At 43.4% G+C, this 20,986-nt stretch overlaps 1 protein-coding gene across 3 annotated transcripts in view; it reads right to left on the reverse strand.

Annotated features, from left to right (window-relative positions):
• RAD18 (RAD18 E3 ubiquitin protein ligase) overlaps positions 1-8,101 on the reverse strand; it is a 192,245-nt gene extending 184,144 nt beyond the window's left edge. For 2 of the 3 annotated variants that reach the window (XM_063805301.1, XM_054680365.2), the window contains exons 1-2: positions 7,909-8,098; positions 3,502-3,583 (exon numbers count right to left, since the gene is read on the reverse strand). In XM_063805301.1, coding sequence (XP_063661371.1) covers positions 3,502-3,583; positions 7,909-7,959 — 133 coding nt within the window. In that variant the 5' untranslated portion in view covers positions 7,960-8,098. Of the gene's footprint in view, positions 1-3,501; positions 3,584-7,908 lie in introns of all 3 variants that reach the window. The other variant, XM_009444809.5, reaches the window with a different exon arrangement.
• Between the last annotated feature and the right edge of the window lie 12,885 nt (positions 8,102-20,986).

The following is a 20,986-nucleotide window of genomic DNA, read 5'->3' on the forward strand; positions in this document are numbered from 1 at the left end:
AGAGGACCCATAGTACAGCAGACAGAGGCTGATATAGCTCTGTGGCTTATCTTGGGAGGGGAGGCTGGGAGAGAATAGTGGAGTGTGTGACCAACATTTGAACTTTTCAAAGGACTGCCTAAGGGAATGGTTTCTGTCTCACTCAACTTGGGGTGCTTTGGATCAGCATACTTTAGATGCTTGAGGGCAGCTGAAAACAAAAAAAGAGGTTGATGGCTTACAGCAACTCTGGAGAACCTGCAATACCATGGACAGACACATGAGAGAGAAAAACAGCAGCTAATGAAAAAACTGACCAAATCTCTCTACTTGGAAATTTATAATCACAAGTCCAGGGAAGACACATCCACAGAAAAGGCTTAAGAAGCCCCTAGAATCTGCAGTCAAGCTGACTAGTAAAGATCTTTCTCTATATGGTAGTGCTCCCTTATACACGGCGAGACATTCCATAAAGCGCAGTGGATGCCTAAAACCACAGATAGTACTGAATCCTATTTATACTACGTTTTTTCCTATACATACTTACCTATGATAAAGTTTAATTTATTAATAAGACACAGTAAGAGATTAGGAACAATAACAATAACATAGAATTAAAACAATATACTATAACAAAAGTTATGTAAATGTGGTCTTTCTCTCAAAATATCTTGTGCTGTACTGTAGATTGTACTGTAGATCTTAGCAACCTCAGCATACAATTTTCTTTCCTTTCCTTGTTAAGAACTTTCACCTTTTCACTTAAAGGAAGCATTTTATGATTTCTCTTTGTCATATCCGAATTGCCAGCATCATTACTCTTGTGCTTTGGGGCTACTATTAAGTAAAATAAGGGCTACTTGACACAATTACTTGTGTTCTGCAACACAGTTACAATTACTGTGACACTGCAACAGTCAATCTGATAACCAGGATGGTCACTAAACGATTAACGGTAGATAGCATATGTAACATCAACACACTTGACAAAGGGATGATTCCCATCCTGGGCAGGACGGCACAAGATTTCATCAGTGCTTTCCTTAGAACACAGTGCAATTTAAAACTTATGAATTATTTATTTCCAGAATTTCCCATTTAGTATTTTCAGAATGCAGTTGACCACAGGTAACTGAAATCACAGATAAGGGGGGACTACAGTACAAAGCCAGTCTGTAACAAAGCCACTGTGAGGGAGTGAGGCCGTCTCCCAAACAAAACAAAACAAAAACAAACAAACAAAAACAATGTTATTAGCTACGTTACAAAATAAAGGAAGAAAATCATATGAGCATCTCCATAGCTGCAGAAAATACTTGACAAAATTCAACACCCATCCATGATTTAAAAAAAAAAAAAAAAAAATCCTCTCGCCTAACCAGGAGTAGAGAAGTGCCTCAACTTGGTAGGTTTATGAAAACATATTAAGAATATAAAAAAAACTTACAGCTAACATCATACTTAATGGTAAAAGACTGAATGCTTTCCCCATAAAATTAAGAGTAAGGACAGGATGTCCATCCACACCACTTTCAACACTGTAGTTGAGGTACCAGCCTGTGTAACAAAAAGAAACATAAAGGCGTATAGATCAGAAAGGAAGAAGTAAAACTGTCTTTATCCACAAATGACATGATTGTGTATGCAAAAATTTCTAAGGAATTAACAAAAAAGATGCTGGAATTAAGTGAATTTACTGCAGTCAGAAGACGAAAGGTCAATACAAGTTATATTTCTTTGTGCAAGGTCTGTGCAATGAAAATCAAACAACACTGTTGAGAGAAATAAAGATAGAGAAGTGTATCATATTCATACACTGAAGACTCGGCATTGTTAAGATGTCAGTTCTCCCAAATTGATCTCTAGATTCAATACAATTCTAGTGAACATCCCAGCAGGCTTTTGGTAGAAATTGACAACCTGATTTTAAGTTATACATGGAAATGCATTTAAAATGCAACGATCCTAAAAAAAACAAAGAAAAAAAAGTTGGAGGACTTACAATGCCTGACTCCAAGACTTACTACAAAGCCACAGTAATCAAGATAGTGTGGTACTAGCACAAGGATAGACATATATGAGTCTAGCATATAAGCATTTTAAAATATTGTACCTTGAGGTATTTACTGCAATAGGGGTTATCCTATCATTGTTCAGGAGTTAGACAAACAGTTTACAGATTATTTAGGTTCATGCTCTTTCCTGTTCTCTATTTTCAAGTTGATTTATCCTGGAAAGCTAAAGAAACAGTAAACTTAGGCCTAAACAATTGGTCTTAGTGGGCAGTAGTTTTGGTGAAAAACTACTAAGTTTCTAAGATCAATGGAATAGAAGAGTCCAGAAATAGACTACAGATGGCTAGCTGAGGTCATACTGACTGAGATGGGGAGAAATTTATCAGATAATGAAAATGTTCAGTATCTTAATTGCAGTAGTTACACAGCATACACATTTGTCAAAATTCATGAACACTTTTATACCTTAACGTGCACTTAAAATGGATGTATTTTATTGTATGTAAATTACACCCAAATAAAGATGATGTTAAAATATATTTTAAAACAATCTCCAAAACTTATCTTGGTTTTTAATGTGAATCCTGTCTGGAAGAAAACTAACATTATTAAGGACTCATAATGTGCCAGACAGTGAGTTCTGCACATTTAATTCTCACAAACATTTTCTAAAGTAGTAAATACTCACCAGATTTTCAAGAGTCAAGCCCAAGGATATCTGCAATGCCCGTGCTGCCGTCACTGCTATCCTCTTATTATGCCTTCTCCACAGAAACTTTTTCACCAAAGCTACTACCAACTAAAACCAATTTCTTAGGCCTAAGTTGACTGTTTTTAACTTTCCAAGATAAATCAACTTGAAAATAGAGGACAAGAAAGATCATGAACCTGAATAACCCATAAACTGTATGTCTAGCTCCTCAACAATGATAGGGTAACCCCTATGCACTAAATATCTTAAGGTACAATATTTTTAAATGCTTATATACTAGACTCATAAAGAGAAGTACAAACAAATTCCAACATGAGTCTTTCCAGCATCACATAGCAGTTAAGGTATAAAACTGTCTGAAATAAAGTCAGCGGTAGAATTCTCCCACTGGGGCAATATTCTTATTGTTACAGATTTTTAAACTTTGAAATTCTATATCAAGTACTACTTGGTGGAACCACCTATCTGTTATCCTGTTAAAAACAAAAATTCTGAAACTTAACATCAAAAAGCACTTGGCAAATAAAGAACCACTTATTGTGACCAAGAATTTTATTGCCATAAATGCTATAAGAATCATAAAAATATCAAAGAGGAATGAGGTAGAAAATACAGAAGCCTTGTAAAAACCTTCAATATTCAAGAGGAAGGCAGTGAAAAAGACCTTCTGAAAAACTACAAGATAGAAGAGCTAAAGGTGAAACATAAATATGTGCACATATCTTTGGTGTTAAATTAACACTACCTCACGTAAAAATCGCAATTTACTAACTCACAGGAACAAAACATACTTACAGTTATGTGAACACTGAGGTATTATCATTGCAATGTTGAAATACTCGAAGCAAATTCCACACCGCAGCAAATCATCTATTGTCTGAAATGCAAATATGCATATATACATATCAGAAAAACATCAAAATTGGAAGTCCTGTCACAAAACTTTTTCTCTGTGCCCTAAAAAAAAATCAAATTCTTTGTCAAATACACAAATTCAAAAGCTAACTCCAGATAAACTGCAAGGGATCTTGACAAATAAATAAAAACTTATCTCATATGACTCTTATACATTCAGTCTCAGGTTGCCCAAATTGCTTTAGACAGCTAAAGATGATGGCACACCGATTCTTGTGCCATATTGTCATCCCTTCACATAAGGGCTACTGTGCTTCTGTTCCACTTCCAATGCGCTTCCAGCTGTTACTCCAAGCCTCCTCCTCTTCAGACTCCAGCACCTAGCCTATAGTCACTATTGGGTGAAAGGTGGCCATTGCCACCACACAGGTTAAGAATCAAATCAAAGAATGTTAAAGCCAAACACTAGAAACTGTCTAGTCAAAAGAGGAAGCTGGTATCAAAAGCAGGCACACAATAGTAGGCATTAGTCAAGCCAAGACCAAAATTCCTGTCTCCCGTCTGGCAGTCCAGTGCTTTCGGCATGGTACTACACACGGAGCCAAATGAGGAAGCCTGGAAAGAGCTGGGGCAGTGAAAGCAGAGGAAGGGAAAGTGGGCAACTTGGAAAGAGAGATGTGTGCCAACCTGGAATGCAATCCAAACAGGAAAGGAACTACTCTGGCAACCTAAGATCTTTCAAATTGTTTAAAATAAAACACTATTCCATTCAACAGAAATATTTTTTAAAAGGAGGAAGCTCTCGACGGGAGGATCGCTTGAGTCCAGGAGCCGTAGGTTGCGGTGAGCCCACACCGCACCACTATACTCCAGCCTGCATGACTGAGTGAAACCGTCTCAAAAAAAAAGAGGAAGCTCTCCTTCATACTGATATGAAAAGATTGCCAAGAGAAGTGAAAAAAGGAAATAAGGTATAGACAGTACATATACTATGCTACCGTTTGTTTAAAAGGAAGAGGTGAGTAAGAATGTATTCTAATAGGCCTAGCATGGTGGCTCTGTAATCCCAGCACTTTGGGAGGCCAAGGCAGGAGAACTGCTTGAGTCCAGGAGTTTGAGACCAGCCTGGGCAAAATAACAAAAATTCATGTCTATAAAAAATTTAAAAATTCGTTGGGCATAGTGGCGCATGCCTGTAGTCCCAGCTACTCAGGAGGCTGAGGCGGAAGGATTGCTTTAGCCCAGGAGTTCAAGGCTGCAGTGAGCCGTGATTGCCACCGCACTCCAGTCTGGGCGACAGTGAGACCCTATCTCAAAAAAGAAAAAAAGGAAAAAAGAATGCATTCTATTTTCATTGTAAATGTAAATAATGAGAAGATAAACAAGAAGTCATAAATAATGATCAGGGCCAGGAACATGGTAAGAAGGAGACTTTTACTTTTTATTTTATGTGTATTTTGAACCATGTGAACCTATTACCTGAATTTTAAAAATGTAAACAAAAAAGGACTAATGTTGCTAATGGTCCATATGATGAAATATTATGCAGCCATTAAAAAACATGCTTTCAAAGAAAAATTAATGCCCTAGGAAAATAAAAATCAGAAAATAAATCTATGCCAATAATACATAATAATAACAACTCTGTAGTTTAATCTTCATAGCAATCTTATGAAGTCCACAGCATCAGTATCCCAATTTTAAAAATAAAGTCTACAGAGTTCCTAAGTTGGCTGGATCAAACCCAAGAAGTTGACTCCACAGTGATCCCAAATTTTAAATGCACAAAAACCAAAGGAAAATAAGGTAAAATATTAAACACTGGTTCTCTGGGTGGTAGAATTATGGACGGTTTTATTTTTCACCTTTATCTTATTCTGAATTTTAATTTTTTTCTACTGTGTACACATATTACATTTACAATATGCCAAAAACAGTAAATTTCTGTTAAAGTAAAACCAGGGAAATAATAAAATGCCAAAATCTTCCATTATTGTGGATGGTAAGCTGTCACAGACACAAAAATCTAAAGGGTTATGTTCAAGATCAATTAAGAGCAGAGGCAGGCCCAGAAGCCAGAACCAGTCTATTATATCACACTTTCTTATCTATGCCATCCTCTTCTGGTGGAGGAATGATTCTGAAAGATCTGCAGAGCACAATTGTGGAAGTTGACACTACATCAGATGAGCTATTTCTGGTTCAAATTTCTTGTCATGTCACTCCAAGACAGTAACATGCATATCACATGTGCCTCAACCAACTAAACAAAAAATGATGCCTGAATAGAGAGTGGTCAGCAGACTCCCCAAAATTTCTTTAGTTTAGAGAGAGAGAAAGTGAAAGGGAGAAGTAGAAAATGGGTGGAAAAACATAATAATTACAAAAATACTCTTAAGTTTTTGGGGTTACAGATCCCTTTGAAAAATGGATGAAAACTATGGACCCTCTTCTCAGAAAAACATACATGCAAAAATTTTACAAATAACTTGAGACTCCAAAGTCTTTCTGTGAATCCTAAGTTAGCAACCATGGATTCTGAGTCAGACTTCTATTCAATAAAAGAAGTAACTTCGGTCAGATCTGCTTCTGGGATCTGATAGTTCTTTGTGCCTGGAAGAGTTCAAGCAAAAATTAGGTGAGAAATTGGCAGATGTGTTATAAAGGAGATTAAAATACTGAAAGGGGCTGGTTTTCTAACCTTAAGATTCCATGATTCCAATGTGAGCAAAAAATATGGGCTCAATCAACTCTCTGGTTGAACACTCACTGAACACTCTGTGGTGCCAAACTCTACATTCAGTGCTGTGGTGAGATACCAAAGTCAGAGAAGACATGGAACCCGCCTCTAAAGAACACTGAAATTGTGGGAATATGTAAAGTGTGCTTAAATCTACAAAGCAGGAGCTTTACAGGTTACAGAGCTCTTTTACTTTCCTTATCCAAGTCAAGCTTCATGACAACAAATTAAAAGGGGAAAGAAGCATTTAACACAGTGCTAATAATAATAAAATATATTCATTGAATGCTTACTACATTCCAGATACTTTCAATCAAGCAGCAAATAATATTTGAGCACCCACTTGGTGTCAGGCACTGCAGTAAGCACAGTGAATACACGGCAGAATCTGTGCCCACATACATCAACTAATTTATTTAATCAATCCTATGAACTGTTATTTTTGTCTCTAATTTATAGTTGAAGAAATTCAGGCTCAGAGAGGTTAAGTTACTAACTGAAGGTCATACAGTTAAGAGGCAGAGAGGAGATTTCACCCAGGACCACTGGAACTCAAATCTGTGCTCTTCTCCACTGCATCCTGGTGCCAAGCCCACAACTCCAAAACTACAGCTTTCCTGGATCATTTCACAATGTCAGCTTCTCATCATGCAGATATCTCAAGTCCCCAAGCACTCTAGACGTCACTGATGACAGCAGGAAGAACAAGGCCTTCTACTTACTTTAGCCTTCACTTAATTCTAAAGTCAAATTTATGAGTCAGTGGGACAGATATTATAATCCCCAAGTCTACAAAACTGAGGAAGAGAAGAAGGCTATCTTAGCCACTGTGAGAAACGGAAATAATCACAGAGCAAGAAGAAACACCAAGCAACTGATCTTTAGCCAGCACAGCAAAGTGCATCTGCTCTTGAGCAAATCCAGGGCCCACCACTACTGTAAATGGAAACTGGTATGCCTTGCCAAAACAGAAAGTGGCCACAAAAATAAATGTTATTTAAGTGAAATAATTAGATGCAATCCAAGATCAGCGCTGAGCCTGAGTCCTGATCTCTGTTTAAGAGACATGAGCACTTGTTAGAGAAGAGTGAAGGTGTCTTAGAGAGGAGTTGGGGCAGTATGTCAGAACAAACCAGCACTAGGTTTATTGAGAATAATCAGAAGAAATGAAAGAGCCTGTAAAGGAGACTACCTGCTTGGCTACGTGATTACATACATGTTATCTGATAAAGCGTCCACCCAAAATCATGTCCGGTGTCACTGTTTAGTGCTTGACACAAAGTAAGCTTTCAGTAAAGAACAGCTGTCAATGTCATTGTTTGGAATAACTGTTTTTCTCCATGTTATTGCTGGGATTGGATCGCAGAATAGCTGGTTCCATAAGACTGCCAACCTCAGCTCACCAGGCTTGTCCTTGTCACTTATCAGAGGAGTAAACTGAGACCCAGAGCCACGCGGTCGGCTAGTGGCAGGGCAGAGCCGGATACCCGGGCCCAGTGCGACGCTCGCGCCTCATCCTTTCTCCTTAAGGCGAGGACAGGCTCCGCAAAGGGAGGGACCTCCCCCCGCAGACACCCGGGAGCTCCCAACCTCCCCGAAGCACTCACCTTCATGACTGCCAGGCCCGGAGGCCACCGAGGCTCGGCCAGGGAGTCCATGGTCGCTCCCGAAGATGCTGGGGGTCAGCCACCCACTAGCCTCCGGCGCGCCAACACCACTCGAAATTCCCCGCGCTACCGCATTACGTCAGCAGCCCGCGACGCGCCAGAGGCGGGCGCGGAGCCTGCCGGAAGTTGTAGTAGTATGTGGGCGGGGCGCCGCTTAAGGGCTTGTACTGCGCATGCGCCAGGCTTCTGCCGCACTTACCTTGAAGAAAGCGAATGGTTAAAAAGCGTAGAGCCAGTTGAATATTAAGAAAAGATAGCCAGGAATCAAACCAAATCCAGACCTCGCCAGATCTGTCAAGGTCTAGGCTCATGACCCCCTCCGGGTGGCCCACCCTAATCGCAATGACTATCCGTCCTTGCTCTGAACAGAAGTTTTTATATCCATTAAGTTATGTCTCCTGTATTACAACACTGGGAGGTAGATGTTAACATTGTCAGTTTACACAAGAGAAGCCTACGCCCGAAAAAGTGGATAGAGTTTCGAGTCAGATTCCAAACAGGACCTCTGGGCTTTAAATGGGAGCTGTTGCTTTTATTCATATTAAAATTTTAATACACAGTTTTTCTTTTTCTTCGGAGAGAAGCACCATTAACTTTGGCATATAGCCTTCTAGATATTTCCTATGCAGATTGACAAAGATTCTTTGCTTGAGCAAACTTTAGTCAGGCTCCTGAACCTTCTCCTAGGCCAATCTGTGTACTTCCTGTAAAAATCCAGTTTTAGCAAAAAACCCTGCTAAATCAAGTTACCAAGAATCCCCACCTTTGATATGTGATCACTCTTGATATCTGATGTGTTCCTCATCCTCCACCATCCCCCAGTTGATGTCTGATCACCCTGGCCTCTTCAGCAAGAATCTACTCTTACCTCTGATGTTTCCTCTTAGTAATTTTTCATGCACTGCTCCCCACCCTGCTTCCTGGCTATAAATTTCCATTTGCCCGTGTTGTATTCAGAGTTGAGCCCAGTTTTCACCAATTGCAAGACACAGTTCCAGCGGTCTCTATACCTACTTGAATTGTCCTGATTAAGTCTTCCTTATTGTGCTTTAACAAATATCATTGAACAATTTTTTTCTTAAACGAGATATAAACATAGATACTTTTTTTCATACATGTTATATTAAATGCATGAGGAATGGAGGTTTACGGTGTCCACCCCCGCCCCCCACTTTGTATCAGCCAATCATAGAACGGCATGCAAATGAACGCAAATGATTGCCAGGCTGAGCTGGAAAATGTGGGATAGTTCTGGATGCGGAGGAAGTGGGGTCTTGGAGAGACAAAGGAAAAGCATTTAAGACCAGGTCCGTGGCCTGAGTGAACCAGTAATTGTTTTTTTCACAGTACTAGTTGGACAAGGTAATTAGGTTTAAGGTGACAAATGGCTGGGAAGGTGAGAGAGGAAGAGAGAGGAGATGAGAAAAAAGAGAAAGAATGGGTAAGGAGAAAGGGAGAGAGAGATAAGACAGGGACAGGAATGTACTTTTTGCATTCAACCATGGAGACAGATTTGGAAGCAGGCAGTACTTGTTGGTCCTGGGGCCAAAATTCATTTCCCTATCTATGGAGAGCCTCCAGGACAGGATGCAGTGCCATTCATCTCTGAGTGTCTGCCAATAGCTGGTGGGTGAGGCTGAATGAATGGATGAATCACCGACTAAGCCCACATTCCCATAAATCTTTTCCTCCCAGGCTGAGCATTTCTCTTCCTGCCATCTTCAGCAGCACCAGGGTGATAGATCCCATCAAGCCCACCTCTAGGCCCAGGAAGGAAAGTTCAAGAACACAAGCGCACTTTGAGCTCAGGAAAAGGCATTTGTCTTGGGTGTTTATCTAACCCTGGGAGCCATTCTCCTCTTAACAAGCTGCTGTTTGTACGGACCTTCTCCTTCTGTTAGATCAATAAAGAGATTGTACTTCCTTATTCAGGACTAAAAACAACATGTTCCATGTAAAATAAAAGCAGGCTAGTGTTTAGTGGAATCTTCTGTGGCACACAGCACACAGTGAGGAGTCAGAATAGGATGGCCAGATAAAATACAAGTTGCCCAGTAAATCTGAATTTCAGATGAACCGCACACAACATTTTAGTGGAAACCTGCCCCAAATATTGCACACAACCTATTCACCAATTATTTGTTGTTTACCAGAAATTCAAATATTTAACTGGGCATCCTGTATTTTTATTTGCCAAATCTGACAATGCTAATTAGAGAAGCATTCTCCCAACTGAGTGTGGGGCCTGCCCTGGATTAACCTGGGGATGTCCTGTGGCCCCTGAGCTCCTTTCCAGGTTCTCTTCATCCTGTTCCTCTCTGCCCAGCACTCTCTCTTCCTCTAGGCCCCATCTTCCTCATTCTAGTTATGGGAGAGGGATATTAAAGGAGCTCCCTCCCTCCCTTTCCTTCCTTCCTTTCTTCCTCCCTTCCTTCGTTCCCTCTTTCCTTCCTTCCTTCCTTATTTTTTTTCTTCCTTCCTCCCTGCCTCCATCTCTCCCTTCCTCCATTCATTTTAACAAACGTTTATTGAGCCAGTCTCCACTTGTGCCAGGTGCTAGAATACAGAGGTGAGTAAGACAGATATGGCCTCTGTTCTCCAGGAGCTGGCAGCCTGGGGATGAGCATGGAGCCAGGATAAAAAAAAGAGAGTTTGTAAAAAAATGAGTAAGATAATTGCATAAAACAGTAACTGATGTAAAAACAATAAAAAAGGGTGATAAAATGGACAGAGGAGGGGACACTGTAAATTGTATGATCTGGGAGGCTCCCTCTGAGGAAGTGACATATGTGCAGCGACCCAACCGATAGAGAGAGGCAGCCATGCAAAGACCCAAAGACCCCAGAAGTGGAGAGTTCCATGCCTTAGTAAAAAGTTCAGATTTTAATCCAAGTTAACTTGGGTAAGTTGTTGACCTCTCTGTGCCTCAATTTTCTCATCTGCAAAATGGGGATAATACTAGTATTTGCCTTGTAGGGATAATTAAAGGAGTTATTGTAGGTATAATGCCTAGAAGGGTGCCTGGCAACTACTAAGCCCTGTGTGAGTGTCAGCTGTCATTAATATTATGTTGCTATAAGCACAGGGGGGAAGCCCTTAGAGGCTTTAGGCAGGGGTGTAATTTACATTTTCCAAAGGTCATTCTAGCTGCTGGGTGAAGAAGGGATCAAAGTGGAAAGTGTACAGTAGAAGAAGGGGACAGGGACTGAACCTGGGTGGCACAGTCCGGAGGAGGTAAAAGTGCTGTGGACCTCACGCTTACTGTGGACCCCAGTTCTAGGAAGCAGGCCCTGCTGTGTCCTTGTGACCAGGCCCCTATCTTGACTCCTCCCAGACATGGACCCTGACTTATTCTCTCCCTCCCAGCCCTGGGACAGCTAGGTCTTGTTTACACTTACAGACTGTGCCCATTACCCCCTCCACCTGCCTGTCAGACCACCATCACCTCTGGGAGCTTCTCACTGAGGCCAGCTACCTGTCTGTCACCAAAGCCTCTTCTTAGGAGGAGTCCCAACCCCTCCTACTGATCCTTCAAACAAGTGTTCGCTGAGCACCTACTATATGCCCAAGCAGAGGTGACAAGTACACTAGACAGAGGAATGCCCAGTCCAAGTCAAGGTCTGCAGATGGGAAGAGCTTTGAGATCAGACAGGAAGAACTTTTAAGGGAGGGAACTGTATTAGGACTTTTTGGTTCAAAGTGCTGAATTAGAAAGCTAACTCAAAATGGCCTAAGCAAGAAAGGCAGTGTGTTAGCTCATGTAACTGAAAAGACCTGAGGTAGGTATTCAGGTATGGCTTGATCCAGGTGGTCTCTCTTCTTCCCTCTCAATCACTTTCTTCTTTTTTTTTTTTTTTTTTTGAGACGGAGTCTCACTGTGTCACCCATGCTGGAGTGCAGTGGTGTAATCTCAGCTCACTGCAACCTCTGTCTCCTGGGTTCAAGCGATTATCCTGCTTCAGCCTCCCTACTGGGACTACAGGCGTGTGCCACCATGCCCAGCTAATTCTTGTGTATTTTTAGTAGAGACGGGGTTTCACCATATTGGTCAGGCTGGTCTTGAACTCCTGACCTCGTGAACTCCCAGCCTCAGCCTTCCAAAGTGCTGGGATTACAGGCGTGAGCCACCGTGCCTGACCATAATCACTCTTTCTTAATGCCTTATATCTTCTTCCCTCACTGTCGACTTAACGCTCATGCAGGCTCCCCCCATGAGAGGCAAACATGGCTCCAGAAGCTCCAGGCCTACATTCTATTAGCACAGCTGCCTCAGCAGAAAGGACAGACCTCATTCCCAACAGTTCTCAGCAAAAGTACCAGGACCAAGTCTCATTGGCCAGAATTGGGTCACATGGCCATCCTTGAACCAATCGCTGTGCCTCAGATTATCTAAGTGTGAGTTTGGGAGTGGGAGTGATGCCCCAAATGAACAACAGGGTGTGACATACAGAAAAAGAGGGAATGGGTGCCTGCAAGTAAGCAGGTTGCAAAAATGCTTATAAAATTTTCCCCTGCCTATCCACACTTTGTTTCCATGGGACTCCTTCCAGCAACAGGTGGGTCTGTGGCTCCACTCCTTGAATCTGGGGTCGATCTTGTGATTTGCTTTGGCCAACAGGACATTAACAAAGGTGACCCAAGCAGAGGCTTGTGCACTAATAGCCACCATGTGAATAAACCCCAGCTTGTGATCCTCCTGGGTGATCAGAGACAGACAGCCAAGTTATCCTTGTCACCCCAGCCGACATCAAACCACCTACAATACATAAGTGAGGTCATCCTAGACTATCCAGCCCCAGCCAAAGCACCTGCTTACTGCAGAGATCAGCTCAGCCAGCCCTGACCAGAAAACGCTCAACATACCCACGGGATCATGGCAAATAATAAATGTTTATTCTCTTAAGCCTCTAACTGTGGGCATGGGTTGTTCCACAGCAATGGTTTACTGATGCAATGATTAAAAACCATGGTGACCCTGTACAGGAGTCTTCCACTTGCCCGGAGCCTGGCTCAGGAGCCCCCAGATACAGAGTGGCTGGAGCCCCAGTCCTGCTGGTCCTTCATCTTTCCCATAGCCAACTCCCAGCATCCTCTCCTGCTCTGTTTGACCCCTGTGCCTGTCTCCGCTCTGCTTCCATTCTGGTGCATAATTCCGATTACGGGTGCCAGGGGCTGGCCCGTGCAACTCCTCCTGCCTCCATAGGCTCCTAGCCATTCTTCCTTACAAAGAGGCAGCCACCAACCTGCAACCATTTGAAAGGTGTGTGGCTGAGTCCTGTACCAGAAAATCTCTCCCACCATCTGTCATGGCGTCTGGACGCCCTACTTTTTTGGTTGTTAAAGCTTATTTGGTTTCCCAGAGCCCCAGAGGAGAGCTGACTGCTCCTCTGGGAGAGTGAAAGCAGGTTACACCTCTTATGTTATAGCACAAACACACTAATAGCAACTGTTTAGTCTCCCTCACTAAACCATGGGTTCCTGGAGGAGACAGAACCAGCCTTTCTCTTCCCAACTCCTCTGTGCCCTAGCACAGCTGTGAGTGACCTGGATAGACCCCACAAATGTAGCGGGGACCCAACAAATGTTCTCTGGGTGAGTTACCCAGAAAGACACCAAACACATGCCTGAGCCTGGGGCCCTGGGACATAGGAGTGCCAGGGCTCAGGGAGCCAAGCAAAGAACCGTTGAAAGGAGACAGAATTGTCACCAATTGATATAGTTTACAGCAACGAAGGGAACATGATGTAGAGTCACACAGACAGAAATCTGAATCCATGCTCTGTCACTTACCATCTGGTCTCGGATAAGACACTCATTTCTCTGAGCCTTATTTTCCTCTTCTGTAAGATTGAAATAATAATGACTAATTTAGAGGGCTGTTATAAGGATTAGGTCTTTTAAAAAGGCTGGAAATCACCTAGCAGAGCACCTGTCACGTGGTGAACGGCTGCGTATGGCAGTGGGAGTTATAGTTGTAATTATTACTGTTATCATCACTAATAAATATGTTGACCAGAGGGTACAAAGGTTAAGAGCGCCAACTCTGAAGTCAGACTGCCTGGGTCCAAGTCTCAGCTCTCCCACTTGCCGTGTGTGGAGTGTGCTCTCTAAATACCATCCCCACTAAAAGAAAACAGTGTTTCTTGGAGAAATGTTTGGTTTTAGGTCTGGGGTAGGGCAGGTACAAGATGAGCCTAGAACATCTTATTGTGCCCCCAATAAAGAAGTTGAAAACTAGTGGATGTAAGAGGCAGCTTGAACTTGCTTCTACGCACTTAAGCAATAAAAAGAACATCAATTGCAATGGATTGAAATGCACTGGATATTTTTACATCCAGAAAGTTATAATTAATCTCAGCAAAACAAAGGAAAGCCTTCATTTACTGCCATTGGGGGTTGTCATTGTATCAGCTTCTTACTCTGAAAGTTGATAGATAATAGAAAAGAATTAAGCATTTATTCCTCCTTTTCAGAATAAGCTATGTTTAGAGAAATACTAGCTCTTGTGGATAAGTATTCAATTAGTAGCTAAAACATATAGAAGAAACGATAAAATTAGAAACTCACCATTTTGCAGATTCTAATGAAATATTATTGTTTCAAGCAATGATCACCAATGGGTGATAAAACAGTTCTGAGAGTGGTTCTTGGGGAACTGGATATGTATCAGGCCCAAATTATCAGGCCAACAAGTTCACTTGTTACTCCAGAGAAAGATGAGGATGAACCCACCTGAACTTATTCATCAAGTTTTTTGCTCCTAAAAGTGGGCACCAAGCAGTGGGTACCTCCTGATGTGATGTAATATGAAGTGCACGTCGCCTAGGAAGTGTACTCTCCAAAAATGGTGAAACTGAATCTAATCAAAGGTTTAGATCCAACTTGCCGTTTAAAAGACATACAGAGTAGGATCAGGCAGGGTGGCTCACGCCTGTAATCTCAGCACTTTGGAAGGCCAAATATGATCCCAGGAGTTTGAGACCAGCCTGGGCAACATAGTGAGATTCAGCCCCCACCCCAGTCTCTACCAAAAAGAAAAAAAAAAACAAACAAAAAATTAATCAGGGATGGTGGTGCACACCTGTAGTCCCGGCTACTCAGGAGGCTGAGGTGGGAAAATCATCTAAGTCCAGAAAGGCAAGGTTGCATTGAGCCGTGATTGCACCACTGCACTCCAGGCTGGGCGATGGAATGACACCCTATCTCAAAAAAATAAATAGAATAAAATAAAAAAACATACAGGGGAGGACAGCAACCAGTGAACTGACAACTCAAGGAAGCAGTCAGGCAAATGCTGGTTGTGGGGCATTTCACCAGAAAACAAGCTCAGCCAGTCATGACGGGGCATACTCTAGAAAAATTAAGAGACAATACTCATTAGACGGGATGCTGATTTGAACAAAGCAACTTTTAAAAGACATTTTTGGAACAATCAAGGAAAATGGAATATGGATTAGGTAACATGTTATTGAGAAATTGTCATTAGTTTTATTCAGTGTGATCATGAGATTGTCATCATTATGCAGGAAAATGTCATTTTTAGAGACATATACTGATATGTTTCAGGGTAAAATGTCATGGTGTTAGCGATTTTTTTGAAATTCAAAAACAGAGGTAAAGCAAACTCATAAAAATGTGAATAATTTTTAAAACTAGATGATAGACATAATGGGTTAACTGTGCTATTCTCTGCATTCTGTAAATCTGAAAATTTTGATAACAAAAATTAGAGGCTGCTTACCCTGCCTGCCATCTTACAAATGACCACATGAGGGCAGCAGAGTATCAGGCTGGATGTGGGCTCACGCTTTGAGAGGGAAATGCAGATAGGCGATCATCCCACTCATGCATAATTTATTTACTTCTCATCTTTTCTTCTAACCCATCATTTAGTAAGCACTATGTGCAGGGGCCTGTGCTGGGCCTATAGGGGACAAAATGTCGAATTCACCCGATCTGGGATCCTGCAGCCACATATATTTTGTCTGTATCTGGAGGCCAAGGAAGGGATGGTGACCAGGAACCTCTGTCCTGCTGGGTCTACCAGAAACACAGGTATCTCTGTGTTTGGCATCACTGGAAATGGAGACCTTGGCCAGGCATGTTGGAAACAAAGAAATTAATGTGGGGAATGGAGGTAGCTGGCCACTCAAGTTGTGTGAGTTGATCTGCATGCATTGGGGTTTACCACTTACTACTGTGATCTTGGGAAAATTACTTTACCTCTCTGAACCTCACAGCACTAATAATAGTTTATATCTTATAGCTGTCTGTTGCAAGAGAATGAGACTGTCTATGAAAAAGTGCTTAAAACAGTGCCTAGCACATAGTAAGTGCTCAACACGAACATATTTACCTGTCTATATGGAGAAAATGGTGAATGCAGCTTTGGGACTGGGGCACTGGAATCAAGACTCTCCAAAAGGCAAGATCACAACTATAGCAGCTACATTTATTGGGGGTTTCTCTGTGTCAGATGCTGTCCCAACAGCAAGCCTACAAGGCAGGGCTATTACTGTCCCTACTTTAGAAATGAGAACTGAAGTGTTAACTTTCCCGAGGTCTTTCAGTGAGAAAGGAGGGAAGCTGGGATTTAAACCCAGGCAGCCTAGCCTTGGAGTCCTCATTCATATCCACCAGGGTGGCTGTACTCCTTTTTGGGGATGGGTGCTGTGGAAAGACAAAGCATTTACCTGGAGACAAGGGTGTGATCCTGCAGTCGACAGGGGCCTGTGGACCTGGGGAAGGGATGCGAGAATGTCCATGCTATGAATGTGTTTCTCAAGAGTGTCCTCTGGAGACTGGAGCTCTTGATAAGCTCTCTGGGCTTTGCCTGCTCAGCGTCTTTGTTCTTTCTTTCAAGAGGCAGGATCGCACTCTGTTGCCCAGACTAGAGGGCAGTGGTGTGATCACGGCTCACTGCAGCCTCAAACTCCTGGGCTCAAGTGAGATCCTCCTACCTCAGCCTCCCAAGTAGCAGGAATTACAGGCTCACGCCACCATGCCTGCCTCATTGTGTGTGTGTGTGTGTGTGTGTGTGTGTGTGTGTGTGTGTGTGTGTGTCTGTAGTGACAGAGTCTCACTATGTTACCCAGGTCGGTCTCAAACTCCTACCCTCAAGTGAACCTCCCTCCCTACCTCCCAAAGTGCTGGGATTACAGGAGTGAGCCACCACACCTGGCCCCAGCATCATCCTTCCAATAATAGAACTCATCTATTCATTTTGGGAAACAGCCCTTAATCTACTCTCAACCATGTGGTCAGGCAAGGCTGATCCCAAATCTAGCTCAAGACTGGGCAAGTAACCAGATCTGGTCAATGACAGTAAGACCCACCCTCCACTCAGTGATTGGTTCATGGTAAGCATGTGACTCAAGCTAGGCCAATCAGAGGCAATCCTGGGACTCTGACTCATTCACTGGGAAAGAGAGACAGTTTTTTCTACTGGGGTAGCTAAATGCTAGGACGCAAGTCTAGAACTGCTTTGGGCCATCTTTGCCATCACTTGAGAAGAATCAGCCTGAGAGTACAGTGTGAAGGAACGCAGGGCTGAGAAGTGGAGAGACCCAATCCTGTTGACATCCTTGGAATACTTGGGCCCAACCTGCTTAAATCCATTTTTATCTCTGGACTTTTCATACAGATGGGGCAAAAAGCATGCCTTGTGATACAAACCAGGCTAAGTTGGGTTGTTGTCACTGGTAACCAACCAAGTCCTTAATACATTTCTCGACAGCATGGTATAAAGCAAAAAGGGCCATGCTATTTATCAGAAGATTAAAGACCTCTAAGCACTAGTTTATGTTCAGTTACAATAACTGGCAAATGAAGAAGGAAAATCTTGTTCCACGGATGACTGGACTCTGAGTTGCCCGGGAAGGGAAGTCTGCAGCTCTGTGGCATGCAGGGGCCATTGATCTCCATATTAGGAGGAATTTGAATCAATCTCTCAGTGGGTCCGATGGACCATGTGTGGATGTCTGGATGGAGAAGGGAAGCAGAGCTGGAAGTCCGGAAACATCACTGAATGGGGGCACTCAAGGCTCAGAAACACTAATAATACTACTTCCTCCTGGCCAGGCCCGGTGGCTCACGCCTGTAATCCCAGCACTTTGGGAGGCCAAGGCGGGTAGATCACTTGAGGTCAGGAGTTCGGGACTAGCCTGGCCAACATGGTGAAAACTCATCTCTATTAAAAATACAAACAATTAGCCAGGCACGGGGATGGTCGCCTGTAATCCCAGCTACTTGGGAGGCTGGGACAGAAGCATTGCTTGAGCCCGGGAGGCAGAGGTTGCAGTGAGCCAAGACTGCGCCACTGCACTCTAGCCTGGGTGACAAAGCAAGACTTCATCTCGAAAAATAATAATAATGATAATAATAATACTCTTCCTCTTGCATCGGCCCTCAGATGAAGAGAAGCAGGTTCACTGTAATCTGGGATTCATGACATAGCATCGTGGCCCCTGCAGCACTTTAATCCTCAATTATCACCCAAGCCCTCCGTTGTTAAAAAGTGGCTGTGGTCCAGAGCCAGAGATGATGAATTATTATTATTATTATTATTATTATTATTATTAGACAAGGTCTCATTCTGTCACCCAGGCTGGAGGGCAGTGGCACAATACTGGCTCACTGCAGCCTTAAATTCCTGGGCTCAAGTGATCTTCTTGCCTCTGCCTCCTGAGTAGCTGGGACTACAGGCGTGCACTACCACACCTAGCTAATTTTTTATTTTTATTTTTTTAGTAGAGATAAGATCTCATTCTGTTGACCAGGCTGGTCTCAAACTCTTGGCCTCAAGAGATCCTCCCGGCTTGGTCTCCCAAAGTGCTGGGATTACAGGCATGAGCCACCACACCCAGCCATTAATTTTTTAACAATAATAAGTAGAATCAAGTAATGCCCCTATTGCAACCTTCCAAGGGCTTCTCATTGTTCTTAGAATAACTTCAAAATGGTCACCATGGCTCAAAAGGCCCTGCCTGTGTTCTTCTCGACAGCTGTTCTCACATCTCCCACCCCCTCAGCTCCAGCCACATGGCCTTCTCCATTCTTCTCCTGTGCCAATCTCTTTCTCTTCATGTGCCTGCCTGGTCACCCCTTGGCATGGTGGTCTCCTTCTCAGGCTTTTCCCAGTTTAAACTCTCCTCCTCAGAGAGGCCGGCCCAACCTCTCAGTCTAAAGCAGATTCCAGTATTCTTCCTCCCCATGCCCTGGGTGTTTCTGGCTTTGTGGTTGTCATTATCTGTCACCAGCATTTGGCCATAAACTCCATTGGGATCTTGGTCTGCTTGGTTCAAAGCTGCATCCCAGAATAACACTTGGCACACAGTAAGTTTCAAGAACTGTTTGTTAAATGAGGGAATGACCACCAAAGATATGACTTTGTTTAGCTACCAAGCCCACCTCACTCAGAAATGGCACTTTCCCCCTAGTTGTGGTTGAATATTCATTTCATCCATAAATAATTATTGAGTACCTACTATGTGCTAGACACCCTACTACCATCTCGAGACAGTATGGACAAGATAGACAAAACCCCAGATTTTCTGGAGCTTACATTCTGGGTTGAGGGAGACAGACTACACATAAAGAAACAAATCAATTCCAATGATGATAAGGGCAATGAAGAAAATAAAACATATTAACCTGATGGTGACTGCTTTAAGCAAGGAGGTCAGCGGAGGTGTCTCTGAGGCAGTGAGGAGTGGTTGGGAGACCTGATACTAGGTTCTCTGGGTATCAGAGGAAGGTCCCAGGCCTTTTTAGCCACCTCACAAATCCCAGCCTGGAGTCCAGTATGGAGCCGGCCCCGGGCCTCCAGTGTGAGGCTGACCTGCTTTCTGGGGTGGCTGAAAAGGCCTGGGAAATTCTTGTCCTCTCTCTGCCTCTTCTTGGCATCCCTTTATTTAAACACAAACCTCCGCTCACTGCCCAAAAGAAAACTGCCACTTCTGCTGCTTCCAGGGGCAGCAGTGGGGGCGTGTTGAGGAGGATGTAAGGTGTTGGGGGTTGGGGGGGTTCTGGGGGTGTCCCTTACTCCCGCCTCACCCCCATCCTTCTCCACAGCCCTCCACTGCAAAAGCTCCTCTTCAGGCTACTCCAAGGCCATGCCTCGCTGCTTGCACTGAGACAGCAGTGGGGTCCTTTCTAGACTTCCCTGCTTTGGGGTGGAGACAATTGTCTGGCAGGCTGTTCCTAGGAGGCCTTTCCCCAACCCCCGCGCAGCTCTTTCTCTAGGGAATTTCCCAACATAAAATGCTCCCTCGTGATAGAGGCAGGATCTGACCGTTGGCTGCAGCCTGGGGCAGGATGGCCTGGTGAAACCCTGTATCCATCCTTCCTCCTTCTTTGGGGGCTGTGTGAGCAGCTGATGACCACCCACCCCACCACAGCACCCCCCATGCCAAGGGGGCGCAAACTCCCTCTGGGTGAGGTATCTTGGGTCAAACACTCCCAGTTCAGTGAAGCTGTCTGTTTCAGATCACACCCAGTGTCCTGCCTCATCCTCAGGCCTAAGAGAGAGAATGAAGACCCAGCTCCAGAGTGAGACTGCCTAGTTCTGAACCCCAGCTCCGTGATGCCTAAGTAGTGTGGCAAGTTACTTAGCCTGTCTGTACTATTTCCTCGTAGGTTAAGCTGGAGTAACATTAGTATCTGCTTTAAAGGGTGGTTGAGAGGACTAATGAGTTGGCCTTTATATGTGAAGGGGCTTAGAACACAGTAAGTGCTCTAACAGGTTGGCTATTATCATTCTGTCTACTTTTTCCTTTTTTTTTTTTTTTTTTTTTGAGACAGAGTCTCGCTCTGTTGCCCAGGCTGGAGTGCAGTGGCACAATCTCAGCTCACTGCAACCTCCACCCACTTGGTTCAAGTGATTCTCCTGCCTCAGTCTCCTAAGTAGCTGGGACTACAGGCATGCACCACCACACCTAGCTAAGTTTTCTATTTTTTGTAGAGACGGGGTTTCTCCATGTTGGCCAGGCTGGTCTCGAACTCCTGACCTCAAACAATC

The sequence above is a fragment of the Pan troglodytes genome, chromosome 2, assembly GCF_028858775.2.
Source record: "Pan troglodytes isolate AG18354 chromosome 2, NHGRI_mPanTro3-v2.0_pri, whole genome shotgun sequence".
Lineage (NCBI taxonomy): Eukaryota > Metazoa > Chordata > Mammalia > Primates > Hominidae > Pan > Pan troglodytes.